This window comes from Electrophorus electricus, chromosome 6, assembly GCF_041902795.1.
Source record: "Electrophorus electricus isolate QZ-2024a chromosome 6, ASM4190279v1, whole genome shotgun sequence".
Lineage (NCBI taxonomy): Eukaryota > Metazoa > Chordata > Actinopteri > Gymnotiformes > Gymnotidae > Electrophorus > Electrophorus electricus.
The window spans coordinates 27,627,304-27,639,555 of NC_137502.1; the positions used below are offsets into that span (position 1 = coordinate 27,627,304).

The following is a 12,252-nucleotide window of genomic DNA, read 5'->3' on the forward strand; positions in this document are numbered from 1 at the left end:
GTAATAGCTGGGTGGTGTTGTGTGTGTGTGTGTGTAATAGCTGGGTGGTGTTGTGTGTGTGTGTGTGTGTGTGTGTGTGTAATAGCTGGGTGGTGTTGTGTGTGTGTGTGTGTGTGTGTGTAATAGCTGGGTGGTGTTGTGTGTGTGTGTGTGTGTGTGTGTGTGTGTGTAATAGCTGGGTGGTGTTGTGTGTGTGTGTAATAGCTGGGTGGTGTGTGTGTGTGTGTAATAGCTGGGTGGTGTGTGTGTGTGTGTGTGTGATAGCTGGGTGGTGTGTGTGTGTAATAGCTGGGTGGTGTGTGTGTGTGTAATAGCTGGGTGGTGTGTGTGTGTAATAGCTGGGTGGTGTGTGTGTGTGTGTGTAATAGCTGGGTGGTGGTGTGTGTGTGTGTAATAGCTGGGTGGTGTTGTGTGTGTGTGTGTGTGTGTGTGTGTGTGTGTGATAGCTGGGTGGGGTTCTGTGTGTGTGATAGCTGGGTGGGGTTCTGTGTGTGTGATAGCTGGGTGGGGTTCTGTGTGTGTGTGTGATAGCTGGGTGGGGTTCTGTGTGTGTGTGATAGCTGGGTGGGGTTCTGTGTGTGTGTGTGATAGCTGGGTGGGGTTCTGTGTGTGTGTGTGATAGCTGGGTGGGGTTCTGTGTGTGTGTGATAGCTGGGTGGGGTTCTGTGTGTGTGTGATAGCTGGGTGGGGTTCTGTGTGTGTGTGATAGCTGGGTGGGGTTCTGTGTGTGTGTGATAGCTGGGTGGGGTTCTGTGTGTGTGTGATAGCTGGGTGGGGTTCTGTGTGTGTGTGATAGCTGGGTGGGGTTCTGTGTGTGTGTGATAGCTGGGTGGGGTTCTGTGTGTGTGTGATAGCTGGGTGGGGTTCTGTGTGTGTGTGATAGCTGGGTGGGGTTGTGTGTGTGTGTGTGTAATAGCTGGGTGGTGTTCTGTGTGTGTGTGTAAATAGCTGGGTGGTGTTGTGTGTGTGTGTGTAATAGCTGGGTGGTGTTGTGTGTGTGTGTGTGTGTGTGTAATAGCTGGGTGGTGTTGTGTGTGTGTGTGTGTGTGTGTAATAGCTGGGTGGTGTTGTGTGTGTGTGTGTGTGTGTGTAATAGCTGGGTGGTGTTGTGTGTGTGTGTGTGTGTAATAGCTGGGTGGTGTTGTGTGTGTGTGTGTGTGTGTAATAGCTGGGTGGTGTTGTGTGTGTGTGTGTGTGTGTAATAGCTGGGTGGTGTTGTGTGTGTGTGTGTAATAGCTGGGTGGTGGTGTGTGTGTGTGTGTGTAATAGCTGGGTGGTGGTGTGTGTGTGTGTGTGTAATAGCTGGGTGGTGTTGTGTGTGTGTGTGTGTGTAATAGCTGGGTGGTGTTGTGTGTGTGTGTGTGTGTAATAGCTGGGTGGTGTTTTGTGTGTGTGTGTGTGTAATAGCTGGGTGGTGTTTTGTGTGTGTGTGTGTGTGTAATAGCTGGGTGGTGTTTTGTGTGTGTGTGTGTGTGTAATAGCTGGGTGGTGTGTGTGTGTGTGTGTAATAGCTGGGTGGTGTGTGTGTGTGTGTGTGTGTGTAATAGCTGGGTGGTGTGTGTGTGTGTGTAATAGCTGGGTGGTGTGTGTGTGTGTGTGTAATAGCTGGGTGGTGTGTGTGTGTGTGTGTAATAGCTGGGTGGTGTGTGTGTGTGTGTGTAATAGCTGGGTGGTGTGTGTGTGTGTGTGTAATAGCTGGGTGGTGTGTGTGTGTGTGTGTAATAGCTGGGTGGTGTGTGTGTGTGTGTGTGTGTGTGTGTAATAGCTGGGTGGTGTGTGTGTGTGTGTGTGTAATAGCTGGGTGGTGTGTGTGTGTGTGTGTGTGTGTGTAATAGCTGGGTGGTGTGTGTGTGTGTGTGTGTAATAGCTGGGTGGTGTGTGTGTGTGTGTGTGTGTGTGTGTAATAGCTGGGTGGTGTTGTGTGTGTGTGTGTGTAATAGCTGGGTGGTGGTGTGTGTGTGTGTGTGTGTGTGTGTGTAATAGCTGGGTGGTGTTGTGGTGGTGTGTGTGTGTGTGTGTGTAATAGCTGGGTGGTGTTGTGTGTGTGTGTGTGTGTGTGTGTGTGTGTAATAGCTGGTGTGTGTGTGTGTGTGTGTAATAGCTGGGTGGTGTGTGTGTGTGTGTATAGCTGGGTGGTGTGTGTGTGTGTGTGTGTGATAGCTGGGTGGTGTGTGTGTGTAATAGCTGGGTGTGTGTGTGTGTGTAATAGCTGGGTGGTGTGTGTGTGTAATAGCTGGGTGGTGTGTGTGTGTGTGTGTAATAGCTGGGTGGTGGTGTGTGTGTGTGTAATAGCTGGGTGTGTTGTGTGTGTGTGTGTGTGTGTGTGTGTGATAGCTGGGTGGTGTGTGTGTGTGATAGCTGGGTGGGTCTGTGTGTGTGATAGCTGGGTGGGGTTCTGTGTGTGTGTATAGCTGGGTGGTGGTTCTGTGTGTGTGTGATAGCTGGGTGGGGTTCTGTGTGTGTGTGATAGCTGGGTGGGGTTCTGTGTGTGTGTGTGATAGCTGGGTGGGGTTCTGTGTGTGTGTGGTGATAGCTGGGTGGGGTTCTGTGTGTGTGTGATAGCTGGGTGGGGTTCTGTGTGTGTGTGATAGCTGGGTGGGGTTCTGTGTGTGTGTGATAGCTGGGTGGGGTTCTGTGTGTGTGTGATAGCTGGGTGGGGTTCTGTGTGTGTGTGATAGCTGGGTGGGGTTCTGTGTGTGTGTGATAGCTGGGTGGGGTTCTGTGTGTGTGTGATAGCTGGGTGGGGTTGTGTGTGTGTGTGATAGCTGGGTGGGGTTGTGTGTGTGTGTGTATAGCTGGGTGGTGTTGTGTGTGTGTGTGTAATAGCTGGGTGGTGTTGTGTGTGTGTGTGTAATAGCTGGGTGGTGTGTGTGTGTGTGTGTGTGTGGTGTGTGTGTGTGTAATAGCTGGGTGGTGTTGTGTGTGTGTATAGCTGGGTGGTGTTGTGTTGTGTAATAGCTGGGTGGTGTTGTGTGGTGTGTGTAATAGCTGGGTGGTGTTGTGTGTGTGTGTGTGTAATAGCTGGGTGGTGTTGTGTGTGATGTGTGTGTGTGTGTGTGTGTAATAGCTGGGTGGTGTTGTGTGTGTGTAATAGCTGGGTGGTGTTGTGTGTGTGTGTGTGTGTGTGTGTGTGTGTGTGTGTGTAATAGCTGGGTGGTGTGTGTGTGTGTGTGTGTGGTGTGTGTGTGTGTGTGTGTGTGTGTAATAGCTGGGTGGTGTGTGTGTGTGTGTGTGTAATAGCTGGGTGTGTGTGTGTGTGTGTAATAGCTGGGTGGTGTGTGTGTGTGTGTGTAATAGCTGGGTGGTGTGTGTGTGTGTGTGTGTAATAGCTGGGTGTGTGTGTGTGTGTGTGTGTGGTAATAGCTGGGTGGTGTGTGTGTGTGTGTGTGTGTAATAGCTGGGTGGTGTGTGTTGTGTGTGTGTGTGTAATAGCTGGGTGGTGTGTGTGTGTGTGTGTGTAATAGCTGGGTGGTGTGTGTGTGTGTGTGTGTGTGTGTGTATAGCTGGGTGTGTGTGTGTGTGTGTGTGTGTGTGTGTGTGTAATAGCTGGGTGGTGTGTGTGTGTGTAATAGCTGGGTGGTGGTGTGTGTGTGTGTGTAATAGCTGGGTGGTGGTGTGTGTGTGGTGTGTGTGTGTGTAATAGCTGGGTGGTGGTGTGTGTGTGTGTGTGTAATAGCTGGGTGGTGGTGTGTGTGTGTGTAATAGCTGGGTGGTGGTGTGTGTGTGTGTAATAGCTGGGTGGTGTGTGTGTGTGTGTGTGTAATAGCTGGGTGGTGGTGTGTGTGTGTGTGTGTGTAATAGCTGGGTGGTGGTGTGTGTGTGTGTGTGTAATAGCTGGGTGGTGTGTGTGTGTGTAATAGCTGGGTGGTGTGTGTGTGTGTGTGTGTAATAGCTGGGTGGTGTGTGTGTGTGTGTGTGTAATAGCTGGGTGGTGGTGTGTGTGTGTGTGTGTAATAGCTGGGTGGTGGTGTGTGTGTGTGTGTGTGTGTGTAATAGCTGGGTGGTGGTGTGTGTGTGTGTAATAGCTGGGTGGTGTGTGTGTGTGTGTGTGTAATAGCTGGGTGGTGGTGTGTGTGTGTGTAATAGCTGGGTGGTGGTGTGTGTGTGTGTGTGTGTGATAGCTGGGTGGGGTTCTGTGTGTGTGTGATAGCTGGGTGGGGTTCTGTGTGTGTGTGATAGCTGGGTGGGGTTCTGTGTGTGTGTGATAGCTGGGTGGGGTTCTGTGTGTGTGTGTGATAGCTGGGTGGGGTTCTGTGTGTGTGTGTGATAGCTGGGTGGGGTTCTGTGTGTGTGTGTGATAGCTGGGTGGGGTTCTGTGTGTGTGTGTGATAGCTGGGTGGGGTTCTGTGTGTGTGTGTGATAGCTGGGTGGGGTTCTGTGTGTGTGATAGCTGGGTGGGGTTCTGTGTGTGTGATAGCTGGGTGGGGTTCTGTGTGTGTGTGATAGCTGGGTGGGGTTCTGTGTGTGTGTGTGATAGCTGGGTGGGGTTCTGTGTGTGTGTGTGATAGCTGGGTGGGGTTCTGTGTGTGTGTAATAGCTGGGTGGTGTTGTGTGTGTGTGTGTGTAATAGCTGGGTGGTGTGTGTGTGTGTGTGTGTGTGTAATAGCTGGGTGGTGTGTGTGTGTGTGTAATAGCTGGGTGGTGTTGTGTGTGTGTGTGTGTAATAGCTGGGTGGTGTGTGTGTGTGTGTGTGTAATAGCTGGGTGGTGTGTGTGTGTGTGTGTAATAGCTGGGTGGTGTGTGTGTGTGTGTGTGTGTGTAATAGCTGGGTGGTGTGTGTGTGTGTGTAATAGCTGGGTGGTGTTGTGTGTGTGTGTGTGTAATAGCTGGGTGGTGTGTGTGTGTGTGTGTGTAATAGCTGGGTGGTGTGTGTGTGTGTGTGTGTGTGTAATAGCTGGGTGGTGTGTGTGTGTGTGTGTGTGTGTAATAGCTGGGTGGTGTGTGTGTGTGTGTGTAATAGCTGGGTGGTGTGTGTGTGTGTGTGTAATAGCTGGGTGGTGTGTGTGTGTGTGTGTGTGTGTAATAGCTGGGTGGTGTGTGTGTGTGTGTGTGTGTGTGTGTGTGTAATAGCTGGGTGGTGTGTGTGTGTGTAATAGCTGGGTGGTGGTGTGTGTGTGTGTGTGTAATAGCTGGGTGGTGGTGTGTGTGTGTGTGTGTGTAATAGCTGGGTGGTGGTGTGTGTGTGTGTAATAGCTGGGTGGTGTGTGTGTGTGTGTGTGTGTGTAATAGCTGGGTGGTGGTGTGTGTGTGTGTGTGTAATAGCTGGGTGGTGGTGTGTGTGTGTGTGTGTAATAGCTGGGTGGTGTGTGTGTGTGTGTGTGTGTAATAGCTGGGTGGTGTGTGTGTGTGTGTGTGTAATAGCTGGGTGGTGGTGTGTGTGTGTGTGTGTAATAGCTGGGTGGTGTGTGTGTGTGTGTGTGTGTAATAGCTGGGTGGTGTGTGTGTGTGTGTGTGTAATAGCTGGGTGGTGTGTGTGTGTGTGTGTGTAATAGCTGGGTGGTGTGTGTGTGTGTGTGTAATAGCTGGGTGGTGTGTGTGTGTGTGTGTGTAATAGCTGGGTGGTGGTGTGTGTGTGTGTAATAGCTGGGTGGTGGTGTGTGTGTGTGTGTGTGATAGCTGGGTGGGGTTCTGTGTGTGTGTGATAGCTGGGTGGGGTTCTGTGTGTGTGTGATAGCTGGGTGGGGTTCTGTGTGTGTGTGTGATAGCTGGGTGGGGTTCTGTGTGTGTGTGTGATAGCTGGGTGGGGTTCTGTGTGTGTGTGTGATAGCTGGGTGGGGTTCTGTGTGTGTGTGTGATAGCTGGGTGGGGTTCTGTGTGTGTGTGTGATAGCTGGGTGGGGTTCTGTGTGTGTGATAGCTGGGTGGGGTTCTGTGTGTGTGATAGCTGGGTGGGGTTCTGTGTGTGTGATAGCTGGGTGGGGTTCTGTGTGTGTGTGATAGCTGGGTGGGGTTCTGTGTGTGTGTGTGATAGCTGGGTGGGGTTCTGTGTGTGTGTGTGATAGCTGGGTGGGGTTCTGTGTGTGTGTGTGATAGCTGGGTGGGGTTCTGTGTGTGTGTGTGATAGCTGGGTGGGGTTCTGTGTGTGTGTGTGATAGCTGGGTGGGGTTCTGTGTGTGTGTGTGATAGCTGGGTGGGGTTCTGTGTGTGTGTGTGTGATAGCTGGGTGGGGTTCTGTGTGTGTGTGTGTGATAGCTGGGTGGGGTTCTGTGTGTGTGTGTGTGTGTGTGTGTGTGTGTGATAGCTGGGTGGTGTGTGTGTGTAATAGCTGGGTGGTGTTGTGTGTGTGTGTGTGTGTGTGTGATAGCTGGGTGGGGTTCTGTGTGTGTGATAGCTGGGTGGGGTTCTGTGTGTGTGATAGCTGGGTGGGGTTCTGTGTGTGATAGCTGGGTGGGGTTCTGTGTGTGTGATAGCTGGGTGGGGTTCTGTGTGTGTGATAGCTGGGTGGTGTTGTGTGTGTGTGTGTGTAATAGCTGGGTGGTGTGTGTGTGTGTGTGTGTGTGTGTGTGTGTGTGTAATAGCTGGGTGGTGTGTGTGTGTGTGTGTGTGTGTAATAGCTGGGTGGTGTGTGTGTGTGTGTGTGTGTGTAATAGCTGGGTGGTGTGTGTGTGTGTGTGTGTGTAATAGCTGGGTGGTGTGTGTGTGTGTAATAGCTGGGTGGTGTGTGTGTGTGTGTGTGTGTAATAGCTGGGTGGTGTTGTGTGTGTGTGTGTGTGTGTAATAGCTGGGTGGGGTTCTGTGTGTGTGTAATAGCTGGGTGGGGTTCTGTGTGTGTGTGATAGCTGGGTGGGGTTCTGTGTGTGTGTGATAGCTGGGTGGGGTTCTGTGTGTGTGTGATAGCTGGGTGGGGTTCTGTGTGTGTGTGATAGCTGGGTGGGGTTCTGTGTGTGTGTGATAGCTGGGTGGGGTTCTGTGTGTGTGTGATAGCTGGGTGGGGTTCTGTGTGTGTGTGATAGCTGGGTGGGGTTCTGGGGGGGTGTGTGTGATAGCTGGGTGGGGTTCTGGGGGGGTGTGTGTGATAGCTGGGTGGGGTTCTGGGGGGGTGTGTGTGATAGCTGGGTGGGGTTCTGGGGGGGTGTGTGTGATAGCTGGGTGGGGTTCTGGGGGGGGTGTGTGTGATAGCTGGGTGGGGTTTTTGGGGGGGTGTGTGTGTGTAATAGCTGGGTGGTGTTCTGGGGGGGTGTGTGTGTAATAGCTGGGTGGGGTTCTGGGGGGGTGTGTGTGTGTGTAATAGCTGGGTGGTGTTTTTGGGGGTGTGTGTGTGTGTAATACCTGGGTGGTGTTTCCTTCAGGGATTACCGAGTTGTATCAGATGGGCCTGTTCCAGGTGTTGGCAGCTATCCTGCATCTGGGCAACGTGGAGGTGAAGGACAGAGATTCAGACAGCAGCATTATACCGGTCAGTGCACACGCGCGTGCACACACACCCACCCACCTACCTACCCACCTACACCATCACGCTAACTACACACACACGCACACACTGCTCATCACACTTACGTTATCATTAAGGTACGTCAGGGTTAAGTTTGTCCAAGTCACTGTAAAGTTTTAGTTTGCAGACACGTTCCTCACTTTCACTAGCGATGCCAATACCATGCTCTGATCACTCTTTGATTGGCTCCCTTGCACTGCTCCTCCCGTTTCTTTTTTCTAGCCGAATAACAACCACCTGATGGTGTTCTGTGACCTGATGGGTGTGGCCTACCAAGACATGTCCCACTGGCTCTGCCACAGGAAGCTGAAGACAGCGACAGAGACCTACATCAAGCCCGTGCCCAGGCTGCAGGCGGTGAACGCCCGCGATGCCCTGGCCAAGCACATCTATGCCAAGCTCTTCACCTGGATCGTGGAGCACATCAACCAGGCTCTCCACTCCACCAGCAAGCAGCACTCCTTCATCGGAGTCCTGGACATTTACGGGTGCGTGTGACCGGGCGAGGACCGGACGCCGGAGGGAGCATGTGCAGGGACGTGTGTGTGTAATCATCATTTTGACAGCCCAATTTGACTTGTAGACGTTGGATACTTTTTAAATTAAGTGTTAATTGAATTGATGTTAATTTAATGTTTTCCTTTTTCAGGTTTGAAACTTTTGAGATCAACAGTTTTGAGCAGTTTTGTATCAATTATGCCAATGAGAAGCTCCAGCAGCAGTTTAACATGGTGGGACACTCATTAACCCTGACACATGGCACACCTCTCCTACCACACCTCCCCCTGACACATGCCACACCTCTCCTACCACACCTCCCCCTGACACATGCCACACCTCTCCTACCACACCTCCCCCTGACACATGGCACACCTCTCCTACCACACCTCCCCCTGACACATGCCACACCTCTCCTACCACACCTCCCCCTGACACATGCCACACCTCTCCTGCCACACCTCCCCCCTGACACATGCCACACCTCTCCTACCACACCTCCCCCCTGACACATGCCACACCTCTCCTACCACACCTCCCCCCTGACACATGCCACACCTCTCCTACCACACCTCCCCCTGACACATGCCACACCTCTCCTACCACACCTCCCCCTGACACATGCCACACCTCTCCTACCACACCTCCCCCCTGACACATGCCACACCTCTCCTACCACACCTCCCTCTGACACATGCCACACCTCTCCTACCACACCTCCCTCTGACACATGCCACACCTCTCCTACCACACCTCCCTCTGACACATGCCACACTTACCCTGCAATCCTTTCAGGTATTTAAGCTGTGACATTGTACTCCATGAACGTGTACAATATAAATACAAGTTGTTTTTACTGTTATTATTATTAATTTCTTTGTTTATTTCAGTAAGTAGTTTGATGATTGATGTTATGTTTTGTAACTTTGATCAGCAGTTATGTTAATAGTTAGCTTTTGTTCATATAAGCATTGAATGCATCCCAACCTCTCCTCCTGCCCTCCCTTATTGTCTCCTCCTCCTCCTCCTCCTCTTTTCTCCTCTTTCCCTCTCTTCCCCTCTTCTCTCTACAGCATGTTTTCAAGCTGGAGCAGGAAGAGTACATGAAGGAGCAGATTCCCTGGACCCTCATCGACTTCTACGATAACCAGCCCTGCATAAACCTGATCGAGGCCAAGATGGGCATCCTCGACCTCTTGGACGAGGAGTGCAGGGTATGACCTCTCGACCTCTTGGACGAGGAGTGCAGGGTATGACCTCTCGACCTCTTGGACGAGGAGTGCAGGGTATGACCTCTCGACCTCTTGGACGAGGAGTGCAGGCTATGACCTCTCGACCTCTTGCACGAGGAGTGCAGGCTATGACCTCTCGACCTCTTGCACGAGGAGTGCAGGCTATGACCTCTCGACCTCTTGCACGAGGAGTGCAGGCTATGACCTCTCGACCTCTTGCACGAGGAGTGCAGGCTATGACCTCTCGACCTCTTGCACGAGGAGTGCAGGCTATGACCTCTCGACCTCTTGCACGAGGAGTGCAGGCTATGACCTCTCGACCTCTTAGACGAGGAGTGTAGGCTATGACCTCTTGGACGAGGAGTGCAGGGTATGACCTCTCGACCTCTTGGACGAGCAGTGCAGGCTATGACCTCTTGGACGAGCAGTGCAGGCTATGACCTCTTGGACGAGCAGTGCAGGCTATGACCTCTTGGACGAGCAGTGCAGGCTATGACCGCTCGACCTCTTGGACGAGCAGTGCAGGGTATGCTGCACTTCCAGATCAACCACAGCATGTGTAAAGCTCTTACTGATCATCTGTGTTTAAATACGACAATCTCCCCTCCTCCCCTTCACTGTTTCAGATGCCTAAAGGATCTGATGACTCTTGGGCTCAGAAGCTCTATAACACTCATCTGAAGACGTGTGGACTGTTTGAGAAGCCACGCATGTCCAATAGGGCCTTTATTATTCAGCACTTTGCAGACAAGGTACACACACACACACACACACACACACACACACACACACACGCACACTAAACTATTTAATCAGCCACTATTTTTACCAGGACGGCCTGTGTTAGGTAAACCCATCCTATCAGTATGAGTAACATTTGATTATGGAGTAGTAGCTCTCTCTGATGGCCTGAGCTTCACTGCTGCTGTTTTCTGGATGTCTGACACACAAACACACACACACACACACACACACACACACACACACACACACGAGACCCTGGCCACAGTGCTCATGTCAAGGCTTCTTTTAGCCTCAGTGTCAAGTTTCTGCTTGCGCACACACACACACATACATACACAAGGCATATGCCAGTGCATTGGTTTATCATGGAGGTCATCTGGACCACAGGTGCAGAAGTGTCGGTGGACTTCAGTGGTCACTTAATGTTATAAATATAAACGCAGGGCTGGTAATCCTAATCTGGAAATTACACGTCTTAACATTGTACAGCCTTGACCTGACAGGGTGTGCAAGTGTGTGTGGGTGTGTTGGGAGGGGTGTTGGGTGTCTCTTTATTTTCTTTCTCTTTTCTTCTGTGTCTCACTTTTCTTCTTTCTCTCTTTATCTCATTCTCAGGTTGAGTACCAGTGTGAAGGTTTTTTGGAGAAAAACAAAGACACGGTGAATGAAGAACAGATTCACGTGCTGAAGGCCAGTAAGGTAAGTGTCTCCTTCCAGTAAGACCAGTATCTCTTCCCAGTGTCTCCTCCCTGTAAGGCCAGTGTCTCTTCCCAGTGTCTCTTCCCTGTAAGGCCAGTGTCTCTTCCCAGTGTCTCTTCCCAGTATCTCTTCCCAGTGTCTCCTCCCTGTAAGGCCAGTGTCTCTTCCCAGTGTCTCCTCCCTGTAAGGCCAGTGTCTCTTCCCAGTGTCTCCTCCCTGTAAGGCCAGTGTCTCTTCCCAGTGTCTCCTCCCTGTAAGGCCAGTGTCTCTTCCCAGTGTCTCCTCCCTGTAAGGCCAGTGTCTCTTCCCAGTGTCTCCTCCCTGTAAGGCCAGTGTCTCTTCCCAGTGTCTCCTCCCTGTAAGGCCAGTGTCTCCTCCCTGTAAGGCCAGTGTCTCTTCCCAGTGTCTCCTCCCTGTAAGGCCAGTGTCTCTTCCCAGTGTCTCCTCCCTGTAAGGCCAGTGTCTCTTCCCAGTGTCTCCTCCCAGTGTCTCCTCCCTGTAAGGCCAGTGTCTCTTCCCAGTGTCTCCTCCCTGTAAGGCCAGTGTCTCTTCCCAGTGTCTCCTCCCTGTAAGGCCAGTGTCTCCTCCCTGTAAGGCCAGTGTCTCTTCCCAGTGTCTCCTCCCTGTAAGGCCAGTGTCTGCTCCAGGACCAAGGCCTTGTCTTTAATCGTGACCTGCACACTTCAGACTTCAGTTTCTGGGTGACAGGACTTAGTTTTTCTTGTGTGTACTTTTCCAAATGTATGTGAAACTAGGTTTGGTTGTTTCAGGCAGAGGTGTGGGTGTGTGGGGGGGTTGTAGGTGTGGGGGTGGTTGGGTTGGTGTGTGTGAATAATATGAAAACCTCCTTGGGTGAAGCCCAGCTAGAGTTTTCTGGAATAATGAGGGTTTTTTCCCAGTGATTTACCCCTAACTGAGGAGGACTATATAAAGGTTGAGCACAGTACCACCACCTGCTGCCTGATCTGCATCACTGCAGGGCAGAGTATTTCCTGTCTCTAGAGGCTGCTATGTCTACCCTGGCACCGAGATTCACAGCTCTAAACGTTCTCCTGTGCACAGTGCGTACAGAACAGAGTTTGCAAATAACAGGCACCAAGTGTGTGCGTTTGGGTGTGCTTGATCGTGCGTGTGTGTATGTGGTGGGGTTGTTGCACTGAGCTTAGACGAGGCCAGTTCCAACACAACACTGCTGGATGAATTCCTGCATGGTGATGAATTCTCCCAGGGCAGTGCAGGGTTTAAAAATACTTAGTTAGGTGTTGTTGCAGCAAAACGAAGATTTATTTTCTCACAGGAATCTCTCATTACATATTGTTTTTTTTCTCCCTTTCTTAGGGCTTTGAAGCATATGTTTCAGGGTAAGGGCAAATTGCTCTTAGTAGAATTTCGTACTAATTTAGTATTAAACTTGAAATATTAATTCCTCATAATCAATAGACTTGCCCTGTAGTATTTTGGTAAGGGTGCTGTAATATTACAAAGCTAATAATGATTTTTGGATGATGAGACTTTTATTTACATCTTAATAGTAGGTGCTTATCCTGGGTCAGCTTTTTAGAGACTGAACCTAACCTTAACCATCGTAAGAAACTAAGCGCAGCTGGTCCTAGAACCAGCGGACCTGTTCCACACTCCTCAGCTGGTT

The 12,252-nt window shown here is 51.1% G+C and overlaps 1 protein-coding gene across 7 annotated transcripts in view; it reads left to right on the forward strand.

Moving 5' to 3' along the window:
• myo5aa (myosin VAa) overlaps positions 1-12,252 on the forward strand; it is a 57,941-nt gene that overhangs the window by 23,623 nt on the left and 22,066 nt on the right. For all 7 annotated transcript variants that reach the window (XM_081716226.1, XM_081716224.1, XM_081716228.1 and 4 more), the window contains exons 9-14: positions 7,289-7,395; positions 7,654-7,919; positions 8,081-8,162; positions 9,003-9,143; positions 9,788-9,913; positions 10,521-10,604. In XM_081716226.1, coding sequence (XP_081572352.1) covers positions 7,289-7,395; positions 7,654-7,919; positions 8,081-8,162; positions 9,003-9,143; positions 9,788-9,913; positions 10,521-10,604 — 806 coding nt within the window. The remainder of the gene's footprint in view (positions 1-7,288; positions 7,396-7,653; positions 7,920-8,080; positions 8,163-9,002; positions 9,144-9,787; positions 9,914-10,520; positions 10,605-12,252) is intronic.